This window comes from Erithacus rubecula (assembly GCF_903797595.1).
Source record: "Erithacus rubecula genome assembly, chromosome: 1".
Classification (NCBI taxonomy): Eukaryota; Metazoa; Chordata; class Aves; order Passeriformes; family Muscicapidae; genus Erithacus; species Erithacus rubecula.
Genome location: NC_136658.1, coordinates 40441628 through 40468766, shown reverse-complemented (window position 1 = coordinate 40468766; position 27139 = coordinate 40441628). Strand labels below are relative to the sequence as shown.

Below are 27139 nucleotides of genomic sequence, written 5' to 3'. Positions count from 1 at the left end.
CAGCACCAGCCTGGCAGAGTTCACTAAGTGTTTGGACAATGCTCTCAGGCACATGGTGTGATTCTTGGGGATGATCCTATGCAGGGCCAGGAGCTGGACTTGATATTCATGATGGGTCCCCTCCAACTCAGCATATTCAGTGATTCTATGGTTTTCTGAATATAGAAACACTGATGAAGATGTGACTTTTCTTGCCAAGATCATTTGATATATAATTACTGTATCATTTTATCTATGTGAAGAAAGAGCTACAGCTTTTAAAAGCTTCTTCAAGGTTCCCACTCAGTATGATCCCAATTTTCATTCACAGATCTCCTGATTTTTGTTTTTCTTAAATGAAGGAACTGAAAAAAAACCCCAAAAAACCCCAAAGGATAATTCTCAGATACTATCTCTTTTTGTCTGAAAACAAGAGTTTTCCTACCAAGGAAGGGACAGAACAAGAATTTTAAAAACTTCGGAAGATTTCAGGTTAGAGAAGGTGTTAGAGTTGATTAACTGCAAATCAGTGTTTAAGATATTCTTCCTCCCCTGAAGCATCAACGAAAAAGACAAGCTGAGGGCAGACCTAATTTCAAGCGACTTATAGGATTGCCTGAGTACCCTGACCCTCACAATTTGAGCTCTGAATTGTAAATTGTGTATCCAGCTACGTGAGTGGAACTCAGAATTTTGAACCTGTGAAAAACCTACTATAAAAATATCCTTTGCCATGTGCCCTGAAAGGAAATTCACAGAAGTGATTCAGAAAGCAGAGCTAAGATAAATGCTTTGGGATATTTTCAGACTAGTTGTTATATGAATATTCTTGAACTGTGGAGGTTGTGTAACTTCAGCTTAAGCTCTCTGAATATGGGACAATCTGGGGACGTTTTTTATACAGTTTAAGCTGCAATATAATTTACTGAAGGTGAAGGGTAAGATTTTGCTCTTGGGGTAGATTGTTCTTTCAGGCTTTCACAACTGGCAGTCTGACTTGTTCACAAAGGAGTGCTCTGAGAATGGTCCACAAGGTGAGGCAACCAACCAGAACTGGGTGCCACCACCCAGGGAATGTTCCAGAGCAGAAGGTTTTACACTGAGTCTTCTCCTGAACCAGAGAGGAAGCACAAAAAATGGATTGCAAGGGATAGAGTGGCTTGGCGAGCACCTGGTGTCCAGCCAAGGTCAGCCCAGCATTGGGGTTGTGCCCCCTTCCTTCACCTGCTTGGCACAAGGATCCTTTGGGGTTCTTTCCCATAAAAAGGAATTCAATACACTTGGAAATGCCCATCAACTGCTATTGATTTCTTTTTAGCATCACACGTGGCCTGAAAGTAAGAGGGAAGATTTTGCAGAAAAATATCCTCACTGGTATGCACTGAGAATTTGGAGATAACTTGTTTCTTTAGTATATACACAAAGATGTAAGGAATCAGAGGCAATTTCTGGATTATGATCTCTTTCTCAGATTGGAAAGTCAAGTGTCAGGACCAACATTATTTAAGGAATTTGAAGAACCTTTTTTTTAGCAGAAAGCTAACAAGTCATTTTCATCATGATGAAAATCTTTCTAATAGTATTATCCTATGAGCCAGGTTTTTTTCCCCCCTTAGAAGTGTAAATTAAGTTGGATAGAATATAATCATAAGTAACTTCCATTAACATTTGGTAACAAAAATTTCTTGCCAGGCTTGCTTGAGAGCTGAAATGTTATCCCAGTGAAGGTCAGCTGGACGATTTCTGAGGGTTAGAGGCTGATTCAAGCAGTGCATTTTATAATCTAATACAGGAATGTGGAGTCTATCACAAGCCACAGCACTGGAGGAATCTTCAAAGATTGTTCCTAGATGTCTATCAATCCTGGAGCATGTAATTGTAACCAAGTTACAATTCACAAAACAAGTGAAAATAAGATGTGTAATTAGTATCTTGCACTTCTTTTTTTTTCTGTGAGGAAGTAGTATAAAATATCAACTAATTTTAGTGTCAGCCCTGACCTGAATCAAAGAATATAGATATATTTTACAGTTTTGGATGTGTGTGACTGTCATTAAAATCAAATCGTGTTAGACTCTGATGAGGAAACCATTGATTTTTAGGAAGGCTGGATGCTCTGTAGTGAATAGTCAGTGTGGGGAAGAGTGGCTACAGTGAAAGTTTACAGATTTAGCTCAGAAAGTTCTAAAATTTCAGCTGTTACGTGCAGAAATCTGATTTGGGAAGCTGTGAAGAGTTATTTCAGCATATTAAGCCTTCAATACAAAATATTTACTGCCAACATTGCAGAGATGAAAAGAGAGAATCTTCTCTGTAGAGCCCTCCACAAACATTCATGCAATTTAGAAAAGATTGCAGTACTTTGATCATAAAATTGACAATTTGGGCCTTCAAACCACACACTAAATAAAGTTCTCCACAGAAGTTCAAAGGCAAAAACTTTGTTGGGTATATAATCAAGAGATTATTTAAAAGCTGGAGAGAAAATGCCTTTATATGTCAGTGAGCTCACACAGACTGTCTCATGCAAAACTCATGAAAAATACTCAGTAAAGGAAGTACCATTGCATATGCTGATAATCCTGAAAATTCTCCTGGCAATGGGATTCATTCATTCATTTGCTTTCCAGAAATCAGCTTTACAGACATTAAATAATCTACCTATTACAAAATTCCCTGGAAACTTAAAAAGTTTTTCCCAATTATGTTTTTAAGCTTCAAACTGATTGAGAGAAAGAATAAATATTGTTGGAGGGAAAAGAGAAGGAATGCTTTTGTATATCCAACTGTGCTCAGAATTTACCATTGTCTCAAAACTGCTCTTTCCAATGCTGCAAGGGATTGAATACCACTAACTTAATTTAATTTATTAATTGGAAACAAAAAGAAAATGTATAGAGTTATTTCCCGTATTTTATAAGTCCACCTAGCTCTAGGGAAGGTACTTGATAAGGATGCCCTAAATTTTCAGGTCTAACCAGACAGAGATTTCTGCCCCTGGCTAAGATGGCAGAAGGGAACAGAGTCATGTCTGTGGTATTGTACCAGCTGAGAAGGTGTGCCAGGAGGTGGCTTTGTGGATCCAGGGAACCTGGATCCTTTTGTGACCCAGCCAAATAGCCTGGGTGAAACCCATGGGTACTGCTGATGAATAGTGTCAGATTTGATTCTGCTGTTGAAGTCGGATTTGCTGTATTTGAGCCCAGTTTATGAAAAACAATACTACTGAGTGTAAGAGAGGCTCAAACTGACCTCCCTGCTTTTATCTGAGAGAGCTCCCAAGCACTGCCACCCTCATACCTGCCTTCCAGCAGGAAACCTGGTGGTAGCCATCAGTCTGAAATGTTAATTTCTGCCCAACTGGCCAGACTGAAGTGTTTTAATTAAGCCAAATGTTATGTTCTGAACATCTATCATTATGAATTTGGTTCTCTTTCTGGTACATTACTTTCTGAATGCTGACACTGATTTTCAGAGAATGTTTTTTGAGCATCCCTTCAGCTACCTGATCTCAGTCAACAGAGCTCCTTGAAGTTAATGATAATAACTTCATATACATCAGCTGAGGATCCTGACTTAGAATTTCTTTATATGTTAGGTAACAGTGCAAACTCATTTTTTTTCTTGTTGCACATAGGATCCACCTCTTCCAAAGGGACCTTTCTGAAATGTTTTTACGGTGTTTTATATCCCTCTGTTTTGTTTTTCTCCAGGCTTTTGAAAAAGGAAGAAAATTTTATTTTTATCCCTCGTTCCCGTGAAGAGCTTCCAGAAAACTTTCCAAAGGAAATTCCTGGGATCTGTTACTTCCTGGAGGTCAGGAGTGGTCAGAAGCCGCCCAAGCCTTCCATCACATCTGCCAGGGTGAGGAAGGTGTCCTACAACATCGGCACCATGTTCCTGCGGGAGACCAGCCTATGAGCCTGCTGCAGATCAAAGACTCGTCCAAAAGCACAAGCCCAGAGCTGGGTCATGGCAGGGCAGTTGGAGGTTCTTGGTGTTGCACTGCCTTCTTCTCAATGGGCAGCAAAAAGCTCCATGTAATGTCAGGCAATAATCACTTTTAAAAGGTGGGTAACTGGTGTCAGTAAACAAAGTGGAGATGGGAAAAAAATATTAAACAATGTCCTTCCACTTCCAGAGGAATTGCTTTCATAAACTTCAGTCTGGCCCCTCTATGGCAAACAAAACAACAGAACAAAACCCCAATGCTCAGATTGGAGGTTGGTCTTGTTTTGTGCAGAAAGGATGATGGTTCTCTGTAGATTTGCACCAGCTAAGCAGAATTGAGAGTCAGTTCTGATTATGCATTCCTGTATTTAATGTGTTCTTCAGTAAGGTAATGATGTTTTTTAACTTTATGAACAAGCATTTCATACATATACTGTAGAGCTATTGTAACCTTCCTGGCAGGAGGAATTATGACTCAATACAAATATTGTAGGAATTTTACCTATTTTTATACATATTTCACTTTCTGGATAATTACATTCCACATACTGTAAGCTGAGTGAGCTTAGATAGCTTTTCAGAAGTTACTGTATATTTCATACATTCTACCTATCAAACCTTATTGTTATACAAGTGGGAAGAAGGCATTTCTTGACTTTTGGCAACAAAAAAAAAATCAATATTTACAGAATAAAACCCCAACTTTGCTAAATCACTTTAAATGGTTTTTATGCTAAAGCTTTAGTTGAGCACTGTCTTCTTATATAAAATAATGTTCAGTATTTGTCCTATAATGTTGTATGTCCAGTCCTTCCAGGACAATGTAAACAAAGTGCAGAAGGTCAATGTGTGGACAAAGAGAAAATTTCTCTTCAGTGCGACTTGTTTTCCCTCTAAACTATCAGCCAAACTGATTTTCAGTAGAAGCCCTGAACTTTTCTTAAAATTTGGTGTTGTGGAAACTTATTCTGAGGAATTCCAACAAACACTGGAAGCTCTCTAGATGCTGGTTTTCCACATTAGTTAATAGGGCTTGTGCTCCTAGTTCAGATTTATTATTGAAAATCCATTCTCTTAATAATGATTGCTCATTGGGAAACTTGGATTGGTTGCAAGTCCCTTGCTTTATCTAGTGAAGATCGAAAAAGCACCAAAAATGGAAAAGCAGTACTTTTCAGGTTTACTACAAATGGCAGTTCAAGATTTTTGTTAGTCCAAGACAATAAAATCTTAAAAAAAGGCAATTCTTTGCTGTTGAAAATTAATATAGTAGTATTGTCTTCAGTTAAACAAGTTCAAGCAAGAAGTGTATCTGGCACATTTTCAGGCATTGTTTATTTCTCAGGTTTTCTTTTTCATAAGTGATGGTGGTCAGTTTTCCTGTGTGGTTGTGCTGCCTTTGGATCATACTGGACTGGGTGATGTTATTCTGGGCTTGTATGTTGTTAGTTAAATCTGTGCCATGATTCCAGAGTGGCTTAGCTGCACATGAGCCTTTAATCACTTTAATCAAAGGTAAGACTCAGCAGCAACTAGTAGGCATGATAAACTCTTCATTTCTCTAATCAAGAACAGAAATGAGCTTGCTTATGGATTTAGTAGTCATAAGATGAGGCACCTCTTGAAAATAAGTAAGTAACTTCCACCACATTTTGAGATTATCCAGCTGGATCTTTCTGTGTAGGGAATGACAGTTCTCTATTTCTGCCCTTTTACCAGTAGCCCCTGTGAGTCAGCATGACACTGCTAGCCTGTGCTGAATATATTTCAAGCTTCCTTTCCAGGAAGCCTTTCTGGATGAGAAAGAACTGTCTTGAACCTTTACAGACTTCAGCAGATTGAGGACATCTGAACTTATTATGCAAGGTCAGTTTTTCCTTGCCTGAGAGGGTAGATGCATGGGAATTAGCCCAGAGACCTGTTTTAATGCAAATTCCCTCATTTTGTAGTGGGATACTGATGTTAAAGATTTCTTCCATTGGTATTAGAGCATTCTTGGGATTAGAGGAATCATTTTTTTATCTACCTTGATAAACAGCATATGAAGTTCTGTGGCCTATCTGAAAAATTACTTACAAAAACTGTTCAAGCTTGAGGTTGTGGAATTTCCATCCAAACTACAAATCTGAGCATTTCCTGTACAGGATGACAAGTTTTAGCTTATAGCCATTAGTTTGCACATACACAGGATGTAGCCTGCATTTTTTACCCTGGGAACACCACTGAGATGTGTAAGAATCATAAATGGATCAAAGTTCATGTTTCACCACTGGAAGAAGAATGCCACTTCCCAGCTAATAAATCCATAGTTCTCATGTCATGACTTAGTTCCCTAGAGTGATTTTTTTTTTCAAATAGTCATTAGTGGATTTAGATTTCACTCTGTCTTCTCTGGCACATCTTCATTGTTCATCACTAGGTGCTGATGTCAGAGTCTCAACCTATCTGGCCAAGCTTTTTCTCTTTTCACCATTCACAGTCCTATGTGAAGAGTAGAAATATGGAGGTTTAGACCAAAAGTTCAATAATTTATCTCTTACAGTTGCCAATAAGAAATGGGTAGGTTAATTCTGTACCTGATCTTGATCAATGGAAACATTTTCATAGCAAATGATGGATAAATGCTAGCTTTGTTAGCAAATTGGAGTAGCAATCAAAACCACCCTCATGCTCTCAGAGACATTTTGTTGTATAAGGAAATCTCAAACCAGAGAGATCTGTGTGAAAATTGAAAATTTGTATTCTTATCACCATGGATACATTGATAGTGTTTGCAAATAAATCATCTAGCTCCCCAAAGAGTAGAGTACACTGACTGTATAAAAATATTCAGTCTTTGTTTTTCATAAGCTTATGAAAAGGTAACATATCTAGAACTGCTGCACAGATGCTAAGTATTGTGTTATTTGTGTTATGATGAGGGATGTTAATGAAAAAGTGTGGCCTCTGGGGACATTTTTCTATGTCAGTGTGAGGAAAGCATAAAACAAATTCTCTGCACTTCCTAAATTAGTAGTTACATCTGCTGCCTTTCCTATCAGGTTGCAAGCTTATTTTGTTGGACACCTTTACAAAGTTAAATGAAACTTGTTATCAAGATTGATATTTTTATGTCAATTAGATGCTGGTCAGACAACATTTCTCCGACAACACTTATTTTTAGTGATGGGGAAAAGGTTCTCATTTTCCTGAAATTGTCTTCACAAATAGAAAGATTCTCAGAATTTTGTACCTTGAGATGATGAGGTGGAGAGGTTAGAGGTGCTGGAATGGTTACAGAAATCATATACTCAGGTTGGAATTTTCTTTCAGCATTTTACTTCCTATAGAACAGATGATCTTTGATTCCTCTAGTAAGAATTTAAATTCTGTGTTTCTTCACGTAGCTGCAAGTAGCCACTTTTACTGTCTTGGGTTTCTGTGCAGAACAAATCCACTCTCTCTGAAGAGAGAGGGAGGAGGTCTATTTTGTACTGCATGTACAAGGCAAAGGGAGGGTGATGTGAGGAGCCCTCCTAGCTGGCTCGATCAATCTCTTTGTGGCTGGTTTCTTGCACAAAAATCAGGAGGCCAAAAATCAAAGTAAAGAGACTCCACAGTCGTTTCCCCAGAACACTTTTTACAGATCTTGTGTCAAGTTTTTCCATCTGCTTGAAGCTCCCCCATCACACAGGCTTTTCTGTGATGCAGTTCATAGGGATCATGAACTCAGAGCAAAAAGGAAATAGTGTTGAAATGGTAGGGTGGTGCATAAATTTTGTTCTGCATCCCTCTGGTAAAATTAGCTACTCAAAGACAAAAGCCTCTGCATGGGAGAATTGCTCCTAAGCCAGGACTCTCAAAGTGTGGTTTTCTTGCACGATCCCAAAGGATATTTCATTTTTAATTCCAGAGAGCCAATAGTCATTAACTGTGATTGTGGTTTTGGCTTCTCTGCTCATTCCCACATACAGTTTCAGATCTGTTTTGAAGCTTGGAAACATGCCTCTGCAAACAGAAAGCCAAAGCTCTTAAAACTTTGGAAATCTTGTGTGGGGATTGCCTTTTTGAAGAAATCCTTGTGATTGAGTCATTAGCAGTCCGTGGCAGTTCATGTGTGTGCAGATGCCATTTCACAGTGCTATCTCCTCCTGTGCTTGGTGTTCCCTACCCAGCCCAACAGCAGCACTGGGCATATTTAACATCCATCTTCCATTTCTTCCTGTATGAAAAAAACTGTCCAAAACCATGACAGGCTGCATGCAATTAAAAGTATCAGCACTGCACTAAGATGTAAACTCTGATAACCAGTTTCACATTGTGTATTTCTCTCTCTGAATAGATCCTTCTCTCAGGCAATTTAAAAATGAATGGGAAAAAAGTAGCATCCAAAACTGCTGTGTTGAATTGCAAATGAATCTGAGACCTGCACTGGTTGTTGGGGCAAGTTGAATTGCTGGACAGCTTCTGATTTTTCAGCTGCCACAAGCTGTCCCATGTGCATGCTTCATGCACATGGTCCTGTCCAGGACTCTGTAATCCAGCAGAAGCATTGTAAATTTAGGACATCTGGGTTTTCTTCTTCTTGTCTCACTTCTGCTGGATGCTCAGAGCTCACTGAGGAGAGCTAGTTTCCTGTCCAAATGCAGTCTCAGAGCTTCTGGCTTCCTTTCTGGATTCTGGTGATCTTTTGCAAAATTGTGCATGTGTAGTATTGGAAATAGCAGCATGCTTAAATAAGAAACAAAACAAGAAGCTTAAAAAAGCTTGTCAAACTCAGAGACAGTTGGTTCCTTTCCCTCAAGGTAATACATTATTCATAATGCTGTGCAGGATTGAGGGTGCCAGTGACAGGGGAGGCTATGGATGGATTGAAGGTGCTGAGTGTGCTGTAGACTCAACAATTAGGAGTTGATGGGCTTCTGCTGCTGTAAATAATTCCATCATCTTGCATGCTATGTCCTGCTCCTGGTCAGGGTTCTGCTCTCCAAAAGACCTCCACTTTCCTTCCCTTAGCACATTGTGTGTGATGTAGTGAATAATTCCTACTGTTCTAATTAGCATATTTTGTTGACACGTCTGCTTATGTCTAAAGAATAACTGGGGTTAAAGGGCTGATCTTATTCTTGCAGCAAAGACAAAACTGCTGCAGTGACACAGCAAGCACTCACATCCTTAGAGAGGGAAAAGACCACAGTGAAAGTTATCACTGGTGGGTTTGGGTGAGCTCAGTGCATTAACAACCAGTGGCATGCTTTTAGCTTCCACATGCACCAAATTTATCTGTGCAGATAGGAGTTACTCCTTAACGATGCTATTAATTTGCAATGCATGAGTAGGCTTACAAGAAAAATCTGTGAAGTGTTTAACCTCATATACATGATTGATCTTTTGTGGCTTGGCTGTTAATCATGCTTGAAAGCAAGAGAAGCAGTGAGACTGAGCAATGCAGGAATTCAGTCTCAGGCAATGGATCATTCACCTCTGCAGATGCTAACTTGCTCCTGTGACTTAGAAAGGTTGACCTCCAGTTATCTGTGGTCCAGGTTAGTGTCACTGTGTCACTCTAGCAACACTAGTGTCGCTCTGAAAACAGCATCAGGCATCTCAACCTGCTTCCCTCTGGGCTGGGGTTCACATTAAGGATCCCAATATAACATGTGATGCAAAGTGGCAACTTTGCTGGCAGCCTTAACAAAAGGATCAGTGGAGGCAGATGTTAAACCAGCTGTTCGCTCCAGGGATTTTAGTTTCCAAAGTCAGAGTGCGGCTGAACGTGTTTTAATTCAAACAAAAAGAGAGGATTTCAGAGAAGCAAGTGTTCCCCTGGCTAGTAAGGAGGCAGTGGAATTAAGATGAATCAAGAGGGACATGCTTATTACCTTGGCTGCAGCAGTGCCTTCAGCTGGCTGTCCCTCTTTGGCATCCAGCAGTCAAGTTTATTTTGAAAACCGGAGGACAGGTAAGCACTTCAGGCACTTGTCCCCTCTGCTTTGGAAAGAGTATGAGGCTCCCTAAATCCTTGAGTCACTTTCTCAGTGACCACAGATGGCAAACTTAGCCTAGACATCTGTTTTTCAAGATGGCCAAGATGGGTGAGACTGATCCCAATGAATTCGATTCTTTTCAGCCCAAGTGCTGTGTCTCAGATCGTCTGTTGTGCTGCTTTCCAGCATCCTGCACTGGCCAAAATAAATGGAATCAAACTAAGTGTCAGAGGGATGGATAAGCATATTCCAGGATAAATAAAATGTTACCACTGTAGCCATGGTGACTGTCAGGAACGTGGGCTACTGCGGTTCTGCACATCCCTCCTCGTGTCTGAACCCACCCTTTGCATATGATACCAGCACTGCCAATCACAGCTCTGGGATGCCATTAGGAGTGTGATTTAGAAAAGGTTTTGAGATTTGAGCCCCTAGCTCAGTTATGCAAAACCTGTATGCCACGTTCACCGGAACTGTATGCCAGAATGCCTGCATAAACCTTATCCTGTAGTCAAGGTGGTGATAGCATATATGGATTCTAAAGAACAGAGAGATAGTTGCCAGGTTATCATTACCACACATTTTTTTGTGCTTTTGTGAATTTGTAGGCTCAAAATTAACTTTTCATTAGCAAAAGGTGTCATTGAGCTTCTTGTTTTCTAGGCAATTATTCCTTAGCAATACTCTCTAATGACTACTCTTGAAGCAATAAATAAAGCCATGCTAATCTCTTCTGTGTAGGCTCCTGTACAACACCTGTCACCTTAACAAAGTGCTTTTCAGAGGGACATTAAATGGCAGAATAACACCCTGACATGTACTGTTTGTCCTTCCATCCTTTTTATCAGAGAGTAGAGCATTTAATGAGGTTTTTTGAGGTGGTGTGTTTTTTTGTTAGTTTTCTAAAAGTATGTGTTGTTACTTACTTAAATAAGGAAGAGCAGAATCAGAACTATAGACCAGAATTAGGAAAGAGTTTTGGATATAAACAGTATTTTAAAAGACTGCCCACTGAGTAAGACTAATCTCACATCCTAGGAATATGGGAAGAAATACAGGTAATTGATGTAAGATATACCCAGGAATGATAAATAGGAGTTATAAACCAGGAGGGTGTATACAATAGATAACTTCTGTGTAATACACAGCAGTAAATAGATGCTAAAACTGATTAATACCCACAGAGGGCAAATACTATTTAATCCATTTTGGCATTTGTTTATTACCAGTACATCCCTAGGGTATTATTTTTTTTCCTTCCCTAATGAGGTTAGAACATACTATTAAATCAATATCAAAGTTTCTGAACTTATTGCAAAAGAACAAGCTTAGGAATAAATAACCATCAAGGAGAGTTTTTTAGATGTGAGCCATTGCATGAGAGAACAGATCATATGGGAAAGAGAAAGGAGGTGCTGACAGGTATATTTATTTTAGAAGTTTCTATGGCACTTCTGGTTGATTGAAATAATTCTAAAACTGTACACTGAAAGCATGGCTTCCCAGTTCAGATTATTTGCATTTCCTACAAAGAAGCATGTGAAATTTTTAAAGTGACATTAAGGGGCATAGTTCTCAATCCTATTTTCTCTGCTTAAACATAACCTCTTTCTGAAAGTTGAATCCTACTTTGCTGCATGATCCTGAGGTTCTAAATGCCTAAATTAGTTTTGGAAATATGGGTTAGAAATCCTCCTTTTAAGTAAAGTCCCATGTGCTTGTCAGTGTTTGGGTGTATAAACATTCTCTCTGGAAATTTCATGTATGTCCTGCAAGTGTATAAATAAGAGGCATCTGAAGAAAGTGAAGTTTGTGTGTAGGAGAGGGCAGCTGTACATAGATGTGGTGCTGATGTTAGCTTTCCTCTCTCTGGAAGCTGGATGACTCAGAGATTGTTCATACAAAGTGCAAGAAAGTATTGCACGTAGTGTCAAGAACTCTGAGGGTGTAAGGTTGAATTTTAGGGTCTATAATCCTTAAAGTTTTAGTGGAATTGCATGAGAAATGCATAATTTTTGAGTTTTTTGTTTTAAGTAAGTGTTGAATATCTACTTACAGAGAAAAATTGGTGAGCTGGGGGGAAAGAAAATCTAGGAAGTCTATAATGCAAAATGTAAAGAGTGTCCTGCTTTTTTGTATTTTTTGGCTTTTCTGGAGGTAGGAATAAGAATTCCCCCATGAGTTTCAACAATGAATGCAACACTGGATGTGAAACAGGGCGAGTGGGGTACTTTGCCAACTGGAAATTTGGAGATGGTAGTAAGAATGTCTTTTCAAAAGTATATAGGGATAAATGTTAGCAGTTTTTTTTAAAAAAATGAGACTGCTTTGCTCTGTAGGTAAGTATTGTTAGGAAATACTTAAATAGAGAGAAAGCTTCTAATACTGTTGTATCATCATAAAAAAGTACAATGAGATTATCTGCAGGTCACACCCTTCTTTCAGAAACAGTCCTCTATATGGAGTTTTCAAATGCACATTCAACCAGGAGTTGTCTGTAGTGAATTTCCAAGGAAGCAGCATTTTACCCAGCAGCTTCTGCTGAAATGCTGTGCAGGTCACGTTGGGTAAACCCAAAATTTAACTCAGTTGTTGAGAGCTTAGTAAGAGATACAAAGCATCCCAAAGCCAAGCTTTAAATGTGCTTACTGACAGGACAGCATTGTGCCTTTTCCTGAAGTCTAAACAAAACCCATTCTAGACAAAACTCCTATCCTAATACATGACATTTATACTGTCTTGCCAGAAAATTAGAACTTCACTAGGTTGCAGCCATTAATGTCTTTGAAGTTAGAATATTCCTTACTATTCTTATGTCTCACTGTGCCCAAGTTGCCATGGGGTCCTCTAGAGAACCAAGGATATGGGTAGTTGCTGTAAATATAAATGAAATTCAGCTGATCTGCATTTAGGTATCTAAAACTTTTGTCTGGTCTCAGCTACTCAGGTCAGTTCCCTCTACAGTCAGTGCAGACATGCTGGCATTTCAAAGATTAAGCTGTCCTGGAGAAAGTCTTAGGGATGAGATTAACCACTGCCTTAGATGTGCTCTTCTCTTTCCTCCCAAGTGACACTGTGTGGAGGTGGAGGACTAGTTCAGATTATGTGCCATGCTGTAGGTGAGATGAATTCCACTGCTGTTTCAAAATGAGAGGATGCAAAGAATAGAACTTCATGGAGACAAAGACACTGGGGCAAGGGCCAGGCTTCAGATAGAGATTCAAAGGGATGTGATGATAAAATTATTAATATTTAAGGGTTTAGAAATCTGGATAGGGGGTCTATTCTAATTAAAAGAACATTCCTTTCAACTTAAAACTAACAATGATCATGGTTACTAAAGCTTCTCTTTGACCCATCCTGAATCATACTTGTGTTGTTCTCTTGGAATACTCAGATTCTCCAAGAGGAGCTTGTGTCGGGCTCTGAACCAGGGAGGAACAGCTGCCATTCTGATCCTGACATCTGTGGTGATTCTCACTGTGGTCATGGTCCGTGGGAAAGTTCCTCTTGAGAAGAATCAAGAGTATGCAGTCCTCCACACTGTGAACTGTTACTCTCCAGAGAAAAGGATTAGAAATAGTATTGTCCTCAAGAGCTGAGAAACCTTGCAGATTTTCCATGCACAGTGAGCAGTTTCTATAATTACCAGGAAAACAAAACAGAGAGGCAGAATTGTGCAGCAGGGCCAGCCCATCTCGTGCACACTGCTGTGATAATGAAATCCAAACCCTGTGGAATTGCAGGCACATTCTTCTCACTTGCTTTAAAGGTCAGCTAAGATGCTGATTTCTCAAATGGGCTCATAGCTCTGAGACGACGTCACGTTAGTCATTTCTTCCAACAAATTGCAGTTGTCAGAGAAACTGGATTAGTAGCTCGTGGAGCTAAAAATAGACACTATGGGCTTGCCAGAGAAGGGTGAATTCAGCAATAGAGGTGAAGGTACGTCAAAATTTCATACATTTTCATCTGGAGAAAAAGCAACAAAAAATGCTCAACTGAAAGCAAGTTAGCCATAAAATTACATCAAAAACAATTGCAATCACAAAGAAGAAGAATGACAAGGTTTAGTCTTAATTCTGTTTTATTCACCTTCTAAATCCACCTTACAGTTTCTGTTTTGTCTGCTGAATCAGTCCCTTCAAAGTTCAGTACCTCAAGTTATGACTGAAATTCATGTTAAAGCCATTATTTGAATACTGAAAAATAAGTTTTTGGCTTGACGTTTCCATCTTCTTTGCAGGAGGGAGGAGGAGGTAATTTATTGTTAAACTTATTCAACTGAAAAATAAAAACTAAACTCCCAAAGCCCAAATCTAATAACAGAGCTACAGTGAAAGCAAATTTCCAAACCTCAGCATATCTTTACTAAAAAGTGGGTAATTTTCCATTGCCTCAAACATTTGCATTTTAAAGAATGCTCTTCTTTGCTGTGATTTTGCAAGTACATATTACTTCTTGCATGGATTTAACAAACTAAACAAAGCAAACCACTTCATCATGTTTCTTTAAATACTTATTTTATGCAGCAGGGCAATTCCACCATACTGCGTATGACCCTGGAGGAGCAGCAATCCACTGCAGATAGGGAACCTCAGCCTGTTTGGTCAAAGTGAAAAATTCTTCTGGATACAGGCTGGAAGTCAGTTTCTACTATGACTTAAGTAATTCTTTTTATTTATGTATTCACAAGATGACCTATGCATAGCTCAGGAATAACCTTCATCACTTTCTTTAGAAATTCTTTCTATAGTAGGTGTCTTTTCTGCACACCTGTTATAAGATCTCTGCATTTCAGATCTGAGGCAGTGACAAGTGTAGGGTATAAATAATAACCCATGTCAGCAAAGCAAATCACTGTGAAAAATATTTGTAAAGTATTTGTGCTCATTGTCTTATAAGCTAGGGGGGTTTTTTGCAAATTTTGTTCTTGAAGAAGTCCTCGTTGTAAAAGAGGTCAAGAGTAATCTTGATTTTGAGATGGAATTAGCATCAATGCCATTTATCAGGCATTCAGTGTGTACCATTATTATCAGGGTGTTAGGGTTCAGTGGTGGAACAGAAATGTCAGGACAAGCAGCACCAGCAGTTATCTGCATCCCATGTCCTTTGCATTATGTACACATTCCACGGCATGCTTTGTGTTTTACAGAACATGATATGACTGCTTAAATTTGTAGAAATATGGTTAGGGATAAATAATACAAAATATATGCAAAATATATCTGATAGCTGTCTTGAGATATTATGGATATCTTGTCACCCACCCTTGGGATTACTCTAAACCAAATCATGCACCTTTAGCATCCATCCTTACTTCAGTGAAAAGCATGGTCATCTTCATCCCTTCAGTTTTTCAGCTTCAGTTTCTTTAAAGCCCAGAGAGTAATGACATAAGTATTTTCCAGACAACAGTAACTGTTTCTTTTAGTTGGGTTTTTTCCCCTGAATATGGTGGGCTCCACTGCTAGGACTGACTACATTCCTTCTTGATAAAAGTTTAACATTTCCCAGGTTACTAAAATTCTGCAAAAGTTCTTCTTTGCAGTATCCCACAGTGTTTTGAGGAGGCTGTGTGTATTCTGTTTGTTCAATTCATGGGTGCAACACATAAATATTAAAGCACTCTCAGATCACCATCCTGGAGAGTCCAACCAATTATTTCACAGCCATGAATAATCCCCTTTCTCTCTTTGCCACTTTGCTCTGCTTCTATGGCCAACCTTAGACAAGGAGCTGAATGCTACTAAAAATAATCTAGTGGTTTATATTTATATATTTCAGTGGGATTAATTTGTAATAAGGAGAAACTTGCAAAACAGACTAATATTATTGGCATGAAATTCACAACAAGTCATGGTTCAGTCTCTTCCCAAAGCCTTTGAGGACATACTGAACTTTGCATGCAATATCTTGCCTAGAAGAAGTGATAACAGTTTTCCAGTTGTCTGTGACTGTGATTCTGCCTCTCCCTTCTAATCAGGAGTCATGAAATTCAAGAAAATGTGAATGGAAAGTAATTTCTGATACTTGTTTAAACATTTTTCCAGGAATCAGCTGAAATTGGTGATTTAACTGGTGATTCATTCAGGCTCATCTTCATTTCCTCTGAAAGTAATGCTGGAGGACAATTAACTTTGATGCCTTAGAGTTGTATCTTTCAACTTTTCCCTTTAATTTCAATGTTGCCAAAGTAAAATCTGAGGGCTAATTCCTATCTAAAGTGGACGCAAACATCTGTAATAACAGAGCCAGACATATGGGAAGATAAGTTGGATTATTGTAGGAAGATGGATTTTCACTTGAGTTCATGATGATTAGTTGTGGGAGTGGGAATTTTAGGAAGAGTTATGAGCCACCCGTTGCTGGTGTGACATTTACTGATAGCAGAACAAAGGGACAGAACTGTTCAGTAGGGTGCAGTTTTCATTAGAGCTTTATGAATGCTGAGAATTGCTGCTTGTCTTGTTTCAAACTTTGCTGTTCTGGATGCTGGATAAAAATATTTGGTCCTCCTAAAATGTGAAGATTGACCACCTCAAAGCCTGCACTCCTGTGGAAATGGACAAATATCCATCCCCTGGGTGCAAATGCTTTTTGTGTAGTTCTGTAATACTGTTTTAGTGTTGTCTTATGAAGTTTATCTGAAGAGACTTGTGCAAGCATTCTGCACTAATAAGATTACACAACCTTGCACTACCAACAATGGTTGCTTTGCATTAAAACAATCTTGGATGCCATTAAGGAGTACTAGAGCTCTGTCAGGGTTTAGAGCACTCAAATGTTTGTGAACCTGAACCTGTTTGTATAAAATTTCTTGCAGACAAAGGATAATCTCATTAACAACAGTATTTTCATTTTAGTATACACACAGGAGTTAATGCAGTGTCCCTAGAGATTTCTGTCAACTTAATGGTTAAGAGATTAATTTTAGTACTCTATAAATCTGAACATTATTTTAAAATATCAACCCATGATCTATTGGGAAGGGATGGGGCAGGTTAGAGTTTTACTGTCAGATGGCATGAACAGAAAAGCTCAGAAAACATATAAGCCAGGATCTTCCCCTGCTGAAGTCAAGGAATTAATTGCAAAATTGCATCTGATTACTTGTCCTGTAACTAGCTGTTCAGCAAAGTAATCCTTCTGCCAACAGAAGCAGAGTCCATACAAACTATCACATGCTGCATTTCAGTTTTTTTGTTGGCATTTGTTTGGCAGACTTAGTGGTCTGGAAGTTCCTGTAAGTACCTCTGTTTGAAAGTTGCTACTTCGGTTATGATTGCTTCCCCAAACCAACTGAATTTATTACTAACCAAAGACTTACCTACTTGAAAAACACAAAACAAAACAAAACAAAAAAAACCAGTAAAGTTTGGTTCCGTCATTTGTGTCTTTGGATGTGAGCAGTTGAAGTGCATGATGTATGTACTAACCAAGCCTGTGCTGTGGCATTGAAGAAGTTATTCAAGGCTGCAGCACCAGTGTTACACATTCAAAATTCAGTATTAATTAATTAATACTAGTCTATGTAAAAACTTGATGTGCCATATGTGTAGGCCATGGGAAAATTGTGTGTGCAGTGAACTATATACGGTCTTAAAAGCTTTAACATTTGTACTGCTCTTCCTATAACAGAATGTATGTCTTGATAGCTGTTGATCCTATGAGCTTCTGAAAAAAAAATGTAATCTAAAGTTTATTCTTCTTGTCTTAAAATTACTGTTTTGTGTCTAACTGTTTACACAGACCTGCGTACAGCAGAGGGTCTTTCTCTGTATATTGCTGGGAAATGGAAAAGCAGATGCTATTTGTAAATCTTGCAGGCTTAGTGAGATCAGTGAATGCCTTTTCTGAATCTCCTCCTGATAAGCCAGTTCTATTTACTAGCAAATGCAAACAGTGCCAATAGCCTGGGCCTTCTTTAGAGGAAACAAAACAGCCTTGCTCTGTCCCACTTCTATTGATACTTCTTAATTTAATTTTTTTTGCCTCCTTTTGAGTAGGCTTTGGCGATACAACTCTCAAAGTGTAACTGAGGACAGCTTGCCTTTTTTACCCTTCTGTTTTCAAAGCCTCAGAAGGCCTCAACAAGAAGAAAAAACTTTACAAAACTCGTGCAGGTATGTTGCTACCAGGCAGCAGAAGGATAAAGCAGCCTTCTCAGAGTACCCCAGACTGTCTTTTAGCAGCGTGCCTGCACTGTGCTGTGACTTGACATCTCGCTTTCATAGTGTGACCTGCTGTTAATGGTGTTTGTTGCAACAAGGTCCTTTCAGTTTGTCCTAAAAGATTTTACTTGTTTGTCATCATATTAGAAACATGATGTACACTCTATAAGAAAAGCAATATGCAATATACTATACATCTTCTATTTCAATGCCTCTAGTTTTAGGCTATTATTCATATAAATGTTTATAATTGAAATACAGGTTTTCTTGTTCTTCACAGGACCAAGCAAAGTTTTGCCTTGTCTAAATACTAACAGTAACATTTCTATTAAAAAAATACTCTTTGCTCATGCTTCTAGTTTACTTGTGGTGGGGTCCATCCTAATGATTCCCCATTAAGCATTTGAAAGGGAAAAGTAATGAGCTATTTCAGTGCATGACCTTTGCACAGTACCTGATTCATAAAGATAAATAGATCCAAAATTTCATTTATGAGTTATTAGTGATCAGCAAAACAACAAAATCCTTTGAAGTTCAGCTGAGGAAATTCTGAAGTTCTCGCATTGCTTCTTCAGTTTTGCAGTTTCTTGGGTCATTATAATGCATATATTTGATGAAGCCTTGGCCAAGATGCTGGTATCCTCATAAAGTTGTTCTAATTTCTGCTTCCAGTTGTATGTGGAAGTGTACTGTAGTGGATAAATTATCTGGATTAAAAAAAAAAATTACAAGTTTTCTTCAAGACAGTTCTCACTTTATTTGACCTTTTCCTCTGGTAGATAGCTCACTTTAATTAATTCTTGTCATAATAGTAGTAAAATATCCACAAAAAATGTTTCTCCAGAGAAACCTCACTCAAAAATATTTTGATGCTGTTTGTGACAAGGATGCCTCTATTTCAGAGCTAAGTCACTGAAGAGGTGATCAAAGAAGACAGAATATTAGGACAAATCAAGAATTTTTTTTGTATATGGTTTTAAAAAGTGATATGATGGGGAAGTTATCAAGTTGGTTTTTTCTCATTAAAATTTGTTTATACGTGTAACAGCTGCTCATAAAATATTTATTTCTTCCTTCACTGTCTTTCTTTTGAAGCCAGAAGATCTCCAAAACAAAAAAAAAAGTTACCTGGTGACCTTGTACGAATTACATTTCAAATGCAATCCAGACACCAAATCCATCCAGACTTCAGTAGTCCCAGAGGTCTTTAATTCACTGGAAGTCACTGACAGAGCTTGTTCTTATGAACACTGTCATAACACAGTATGAAATGCACTGGTTCAGTTGCATTGTTGGCTGCTCAAGATACCACCCAGATTGCATTTTTTATTCTTCTCCCATTGCTTGAAAAGGGAAATGAATAAATAAATAAAGCTTAGGTCTTTGTCTCCACATTACTCAAATTCTCATATGTGCAGACTGCATCTGGCATCTGGTAGTATGTTGCAGACTTGCTTTATGACAGAGAAGATGGTTTATTTCTTTTGTGATACCTTTTTTTTCCTGTCTGGAATTTTTTGACATCTCTTCAGCTATATCATTAGCTTTTTTTGGGCTCCTGGATGGCTGGAAATCTTGGACAAAAGGTCACACTAAACATGTGCAGAACAAATCTGTATCTCAGGTGAGAAGTTTTGTAAGGATATTTTAGGTTTATTGCTAGGGGCAGACCAACTTTTTGAGTTCAGTGGGCTCACCTTATGCTGTAGAGCTGATGTGTAAAGGCACAACACATTGACATGTTGCTCAGCTCGTGCAGGCACATGGTCAACAGCTTGGCAAATCCTGAGAAAAATGGAATTTGCAGCAATTGGAATTTGAGATGTTGGCAGGAGTACATGATTTGTGCCACCTACTCTCTCTTGTGTCACGAAAACTATCTAGAAACATAGGAAAATAAGAAGGAAAGAAAAAAACAAACGAGGGCAATTGTGAGGCAGAGCTCATTTATCAAATTTCATGTTCCAGAGGTGGAACTAAAACCATTCAAATACAGAGGTCAGTGCTGATCAGCAGTATCATAGGAGTTCCATTTCAGCTTCCAAAAGTAAATTTTATACTGAGCAGCTGTAATCCTGCCACAGGGCAGGAGGGTTTGGCTTTTTAACAACCCCTGTTTAAAGATTGGTTGCTGAAGTGGTCGACACCCAAAAATACCCTGCAGTGTCTTGGCATTAGGGTTCAGTTTCCAGCAAGGTTTTGTGGTGAGAATTCGAATGTTACTGTGAATCAGGACTGAGCAGTGCTGGTCCTAAACATTCCCAAAGCAAATCCCAGGACCAGTTTTACACCCACCCTACACACATGCCTACGGATTTTATGAATCAGGTCTGTGATCAATGTTTGGAACAGTTTGTTTGCTGCAGTGTCATGGGGTTATTCTCTCTTTGGTTTGCAATGTAAATAATACTGTACATCTGCTATTTTGTGATACAAATGCCATGTGGGTTGCTTATTTTTAAAATGTTATATAGCTCTGTTATGATTCATTTCCAATGCCATCTTACAGTATTGGTTTAATGTACAATGTATCTCAATGGCATGAGTGAAAATGCTTATATTTTGCAAAGTCAAATATTTTATTTTTGTTTTTTAAAATGAATACATTTCATCCTATGCAGTTCCATAAATGTTTCTTAAGTGGCTCATTATGTCTGAAAATACTGCTTCCTCTCCAGTAGTGCAAGCATAAGAAGTAGTATTCCTGATCAAAATCATCAGATATGTCATCTAGCAATTTCAGATTAGAAATATATGTACAAATATGTAATCATTTATAGTTAATCAGAACATCTACTATATCTTCTGTGCTTTTCATGTAATGATACATTTTAATAATTTTGTATTCTTTTTATTTGCAATTATTTGTGACTCATACACAGTGTAAATAACATGTTTCATTATGCAAGTTTTCTAGGTATTCAAGACTACAAAAAAGTTTGTATATGAAAAGAAATTGATAGTAGATTGGAATGACATAAAATGAAGTGGTGACAACTATGTTCTATTTATAATGTTCATTTCCAAGTTGTCTGTTAAAGAAAAAACATTTCATTTTCCCTTTAATGTCCAACCAGTTATTTGAAGTATATTTACATCAATAAATCATGCAAAAGTCTATTAAAAGTCATGAAGCCTCATTGAATTTTTTTTTCCTGTTTATGCCTTACCTATGGAGGCCAGTATTTAAATATATTAAAACCCAATTCAGTGGAAAGAGTCCAAGAAGTCAGTGAAGGCCTTTGTGGAAAAGAATTTTTTTTCACTCCTACCTCTCAAACCTCACCCTTTAGCCCAACTCCAAATTTAATTTAAAACAATAAACCATTAAAATAAGTTATAACAAAATAGATGCTAAATGCTTGGATACATTTTGTGTATATCCCTGGATATGTAAGCTTTGGTTTTCATGGGCATGGCCATGCTAAAGCCTTACTAAAGTTTTTGTTCTTGGCTGAACTTCTGGCATTTGAGGCAGAGCTTCTCAAGAAATTTAACAGATTGTTGGAAAGAAAATGTCTGGTGTGGGTGATACTACAAAAGCTGATTTCAGTGATTGCTCAGTTCTTGGTTCTGTAGAACAACAGAGCAGAAGCAGATTTCCTTCCTGGAGAACAGAGTGGGAGAACAGGTGAAATTGCAGGGAAATCCCAGCACCAGCTCCTTGCTACCAGTGCAGGAGCAAAGGAAGCTGGCAGGCTCTGGTGTCACCAGTTTGGCATATGTTACCCATTTTTCCATTCTTTCTTAATCTTTTCTATATCCCCAACTGAGAAAATTACTCATTCTGCTCTGCTACTTTTTACAGAAGACCATTAACTAGAATTGGTTGCAATATTTTTCTGTGCTACTGGGAGAAAGTGGAGTTTCAATGAATTCTATGTGTTATTGGGGGATTGATTCTGACATTTTTGTTCTAAATGTGCTTAGCTCTTATGTGGCTAAAACTAAAGCTAAGGAAGGTCTAACCTGTCCTGAAATTTCAGAGATTTTTGCTGGCCTTAAGCCTGGTGAACATTTTCTAGGAAGAAGACTGATAATTTGCCTATTCCTGTCTTGAAAATTACTCTAGAAAATTATTCTGAAATTTTTGGATGGGAATTTTAATAACTCCAGTATTTGGGAGTCAGTTCTTGTCCACAGTATATTTGAGAATATTATGTGTTAACCAGGAAATTATGATGAAGACAATTATCACAGACTTATTAGTGGTAAGAGTTTTTTTATGAATATTACACTACATTTTGAGATCTCACTTTCTGAAATAAAGTTCCATTATGTGACTGTATGAATGCAAGGATTGCAAGAAGTGCCTTCAGCTTAACACCCATATGCATTAAAGGTAATCCCAGGAGAAAAGAATATAATAGGAATAAAAATTTGTGCAGTCAAGGACAACAACAATTATGAAAGCTATTGCATATATATCAGAAATTACATGGGAAAGAATAGCTCAAGTTAGAAGAGACATGACTATGATAAAAATCTCTGAATATTATGTTGAAAAAGGATAAAAGCTGATTATTCTGTGTTTCTTTTAATGGCAGAATTAGAGTGCATTTAATGAGGTTACAGGCAGCAGATTAAAAACAAGTTGGGCAGGAGAAAGCACTTTTTTTTCTTAGAATGTGTAATCAAATTGTGACTTTCAGTGCCAACAGAACATTTGAAAGACTAAAATAGAAGCAATTGAAAGAGCTGATGGAGGGTAGATCCATCCACTGATTTCAAACATGTTGAACTGCATGCTATTGTCAGCTCAGAAAGCCACTAATCCTTTGTTGCAGGAATATGAGAGAGTGTCCCAGCCAGAGGTCTTGTAATACTTTTTTATCCCCTCTTTGCATACCATTCCCTATGGATATCATTCCAGAAAAGTTGCTGGGTAGATGGAGCTTTCAAGAAAAGTCCTGGGTTTGTATTTTGGTATGGGAGACACTGGAAGAAGAGAGTCCAGGATGATCTGCAGGCTGGGGGAAGAAAATGTGAAAGTCATACCAGCATCTGGGGGTAGTGTAATGCTAATATGCAGTCTGGGCATCAGAGCTGGACTGGGGGAAAAGAGATGGTCTCCATTGGGAGACAAATCAGAAAAGAAGGTTTTTGCTGAACTGACTCTGCTCAAATAAATTACCTGTGATCTCTCACAGCACTTTTCCTATACTTAGAAAAAAGCCCCAAAAGTATGGACCAAGGCAATAAAAAAAGATCCAGAAATGGGCCAAGATCAGTTTTACAAGAAAGTCTTGGGGGGCTGTCGTCCTCTTGATGGGAAAAACACTCCATTGTGTGTTGGCTCTACCTGAGTACCTGGGGCACACACCTTGCAGGGTGAAATCTGAGACATTCTCAGTAACAGCTTTAAGTGGAAAGGACTGTTTAAGTTTCCTCACATGTAATATTCCTCCTTAATTTCAGCACAGAGGCAGAGAAAATTGATAAATATACTGAATAAAAAAGCTATTGTAGGTCTGCACACCCGGTATGTATAAGCAGATCAGGCACTTTAATTCTGTTTTACTGGCCTGTGTGTGATGCACAGGCTGAGTAGAACAGAAACTGAAGTTAAGGACCACTTTGATTCAGTATTTTCATTAAAGGCCTTAGCACAGAGGAGAAGAAATGACATCTATTGATGGCACAAAACAGGGAGTTGTTACCAACACAACAAGAGCCAAATGAAAGAAGGGAAGAGTAGAGCAGCCTCCCGACCACAAAAAATAGAGATAGGATGAAAGGATAAGTAATGTCTGCCAGGATTAATTGCAGGTATTCCTGTAGTAACTGGAAACTCACAATTTAGAAGTGACAGAAGCAGAAAAAGAGATGGAAGTGTAGTGACCGAGAAGTGTGTGATTATACTCACTAATGTCATGTGAAAAAGAGAAAGAGCTGTTTCTGATAGATGCAGGGAGACATCAGAGGCACTGCATAAGGTACTTATGTGATCACATCTGAAATATTGTGTGTAACTCTGATTATTCAACTATAGGATATTTTTTGTGACTGGCAGCAGGTAAAGCCTAGGGGAAGTATAATTATTTAATTAGCCTCTTTTTGAGTGAACTGTGCATCTTTTAAAGGACATACACATGAAGTCTGCCTGATACAATTTTATGTCTTTAGGTAGAGAATATAGCATAAATAATGTTCAAAATACTCACATTTCTTCCTGTTCTGTAGGCTAAGGAGGTACAAAGTGATACAGCTCAATAAAATAGCCAAGAGATAGAGGAGGCTGAGTGTATCTCTTGACAGGTCCAGGTTGTGATCTTTAAAACAGTTTTTCTTGTTTTATGTGGGCCTGGAGTGAACTGGTGAAGGGTCTTCAGGCATTGCCTGTGCTCTTGACTTCTATTAAAAATGTGAGAAAGGGAGTTAAATAGCAATTTTTCTGCAAGTAATCTTGTTTCAGCTTCCTAAACACAGACCTGTCCTGCACTTTAAATGCCCCAGTTCACCTTGTTTGCCCTTTAGTTTCTATGTGGCAGAAGACCTTTTCAGGGTCCTGGGCCATATTTGCAATACCACATTGACCTCTTAGATGCCAGAAAATGGCTTCTGAATTAATTATATGGTGCTGGGTTTATAATTGACTCCCCAGATAAAAACATCACACTGCTCAGAAGGAAAAACAGCTATCCAGATGAAGATCACAGGCCATTCATCATCTATCAGTGTATGAATTACTTTTACTAGAGTACATTCACAAATGATGAAACAAAGCTTTGCATATGAAATATGAAATATATTAAAAGAAACTTGAATAATATTCCTAACATGGTAATGTAATGATCTGAATACTTTAACAAGCAAGTGAAATGGAACTGTGATATGATTTATTTTATTTGTCCCTTAAGATATCTCTTTAAGCCAATGGAAATAGGCACAGTGTTGTATAATTTGCATTTTTTCTCCCATAGTTGTTTCTGCAAATAGTAGTTCTTTTGTCTCGTTGCTATGTCTTGTATAATATGCCTTATTGTAATTACTTTCACAAAAATCAATATAATCCTACAGTGCACAAATCCAGCTAGACTGCTTGTCCTGTGGCAGCAGTGAAAGAGCAAACACTGCCTTTATTCCAGTTGTCTGTCTGGAGCTGACAGGTTATTATGCTGCACATGAAAATGGTGGTAATGAGACCTTTGCAGTGCTGTGGGAGCTGAGAGCAGTGCTCTTCACCCAAAAGGAATCCTGATTGTGTAAGGGGCAATCTACATTTCCCCGTCAGGAAGTCCCATGGCTGGCAGGACGTGGCTGCTCAGCTCTGAGTTTATAAACCTTAGATGGTCTCTCTGCAGTGACAGGGGCCAGTGGTGTGTCAGATGAAAGAGAGGCCTGTGGTCACACACCCGAGTCATTACAGGGCAGGTCATGAGCTTGTTACTGATATTAATTCCTTGTTCCAGTACGCCAATGAAAACTTCCCAGTTTTAGGACTGAATGTTAAACATTTCTTTCTTTCTTTAATCTTTCTTTCCTTTCAGGTACCTGCCTTGGGAAATACTGTCCTGATTCATGAAATATGACAAAATACTTAGCTTCACTTTTCAGCTCAATTTGTGTCCCAGATGCATATACAGTTTCTGACCCTTCCAGTTTTTTCAGGTGTGAAAACACCAGAGTGTTAGAGAAGTTGTTTTGATTTTTCATTTACATTTCTAAGCACTTTGTTATCGGAATTCCAATAAGATGTCTTGTGCTAGATATCCAAGACCTTAATAAATGCTTTTCCAAATGGACTCAGGATTTCTCCAGCTCTATCACTAACACACAGAAGCATTAAAAAATGTTCAATGCTTTGAGAAAATACTCTTCCTCCCAGGAGAAAGCAGAGGAACAGCTACTGATTTCTTCTCACTCCTGATGAGCAATAGTACCCAAGGGAATGGCCTGAAGCTGTGCCAGGAGAAATTTAGGTTGGATATCAGGAAAATATTCTTCACCCAGAGGGTGTTTGGGCACTGGAACAGCTCCCCAGGTAAGTGGTCACAGCACCAGCCTGGCAGAGCTCAAGAAATGTTTGGACTATGTGCTCAAGCACATGGTGTGACTCTGGGGATGTCCTGTGCAGGGCTAAATGATCCTTGTGAATATTATATGATTTTATGATTCTCCAACAACAGAAACATAGACAAATGAGGCAAGAGTGCCCAGTTTGAGCAAGAGCCATACCTTCCTCTCATCTGTCAGCTGGAAATGCCACACAGCCAAGAGGAAACTGACTGGGAGGTTCCTGGAGTGTGTGCAAGAGAACGTCCTGACATGCATGAAATCAGAGTTAAGTTAGAATCCAGAACTGAGCTCGAATTGAAATTAGTACCAAAAAAAATTCTGAAATAGGTAGAAGGAGATGCTGTATAAGCTGTGTTGGACTTGCTAAGGGCCATAGAAGAAAAGAGATGATGCTGCCACCAGAATACTTCAGAAATCTGTTATGAGGTAATGCTGAACTTCTGTTTAAATCATGAAATAATAATTTTGCAGACCAATACATTATAAAAATCTGCTGCTGAAAACCCATCAATAACAGTAATAACAATTATCTTGGCTTTCATGATAAGTGTGAGTTTAAAATTAGTTTGAACATTGAAGAGTGTAGTTTATAAGGAGAAAAGAATTATTTCTTAATGCCTGTGCTGGAATCCAAGGGAGGAACACAATTTTTTCTTGAAATAAAGAGAAGATTATTGGTAGGGAAAAAAAAAAGAAGACTTATTCTTCACTTTAGGCACATATTTATTATGTATCAGAATGAAGCAAAATTCTTAGAAAAAATTATGAATTTCTCAGATACTCTGGAAAATCAAGACCTAATCAATTTTAATTGTGTATAGCAGATTATTACATCCAGGAAGTTTAATACATATTACAACTTGACTGAGTATTTGCCCTGTGCCCCAGGTCAAAAGGAGCTTGTGTAAATGTCAGTGGCATAACTGATCTGTGACACTGGAAGTGTGTGCTAAATCAACATTGTCTTAATTACATTTTCCTGAAGCAATTATCTAGTAGTCAGAGGAGGATGGCATTTTTAGTCTTAGTATGATGAGCGTGACTAGTTCA

At 38.3% G+C, this 27139-nt stretch overlaps 1 protein-coding gene across 2 annotated transcripts in view; it reads left to right on the top strand.

Moving 5' to 3' along the window:
- GUCY1A2 (guanylate cyclase 1 soluble subunit alpha 2) overlaps nt 1–12204 on the top strand; it is a 136142-nt gene extending 123938 nt beyond the window's left edge. The window contains exons 8-9 of one of the 2 annotated variants that reach the window (XR_013775450.1): nt 3693–5528; nt 5567–12204. Coding sequence is in view for 1 of the 2 variants with exons in the window: in XM_079314962.1 (XP_079171088.1) it covers nt 3693–3900 (208 nt within the window). In the remaining variant the exon portion in view is untranslated. Of the gene's footprint in view, nt 1–3692 lie in introns of both variants that reach the window. The other variant, XM_079314962.1, reaches the window with a different exon arrangement.
- The last annotated feature ends 14935 nt before the right edge of the window (nt 12205–27139 follow it).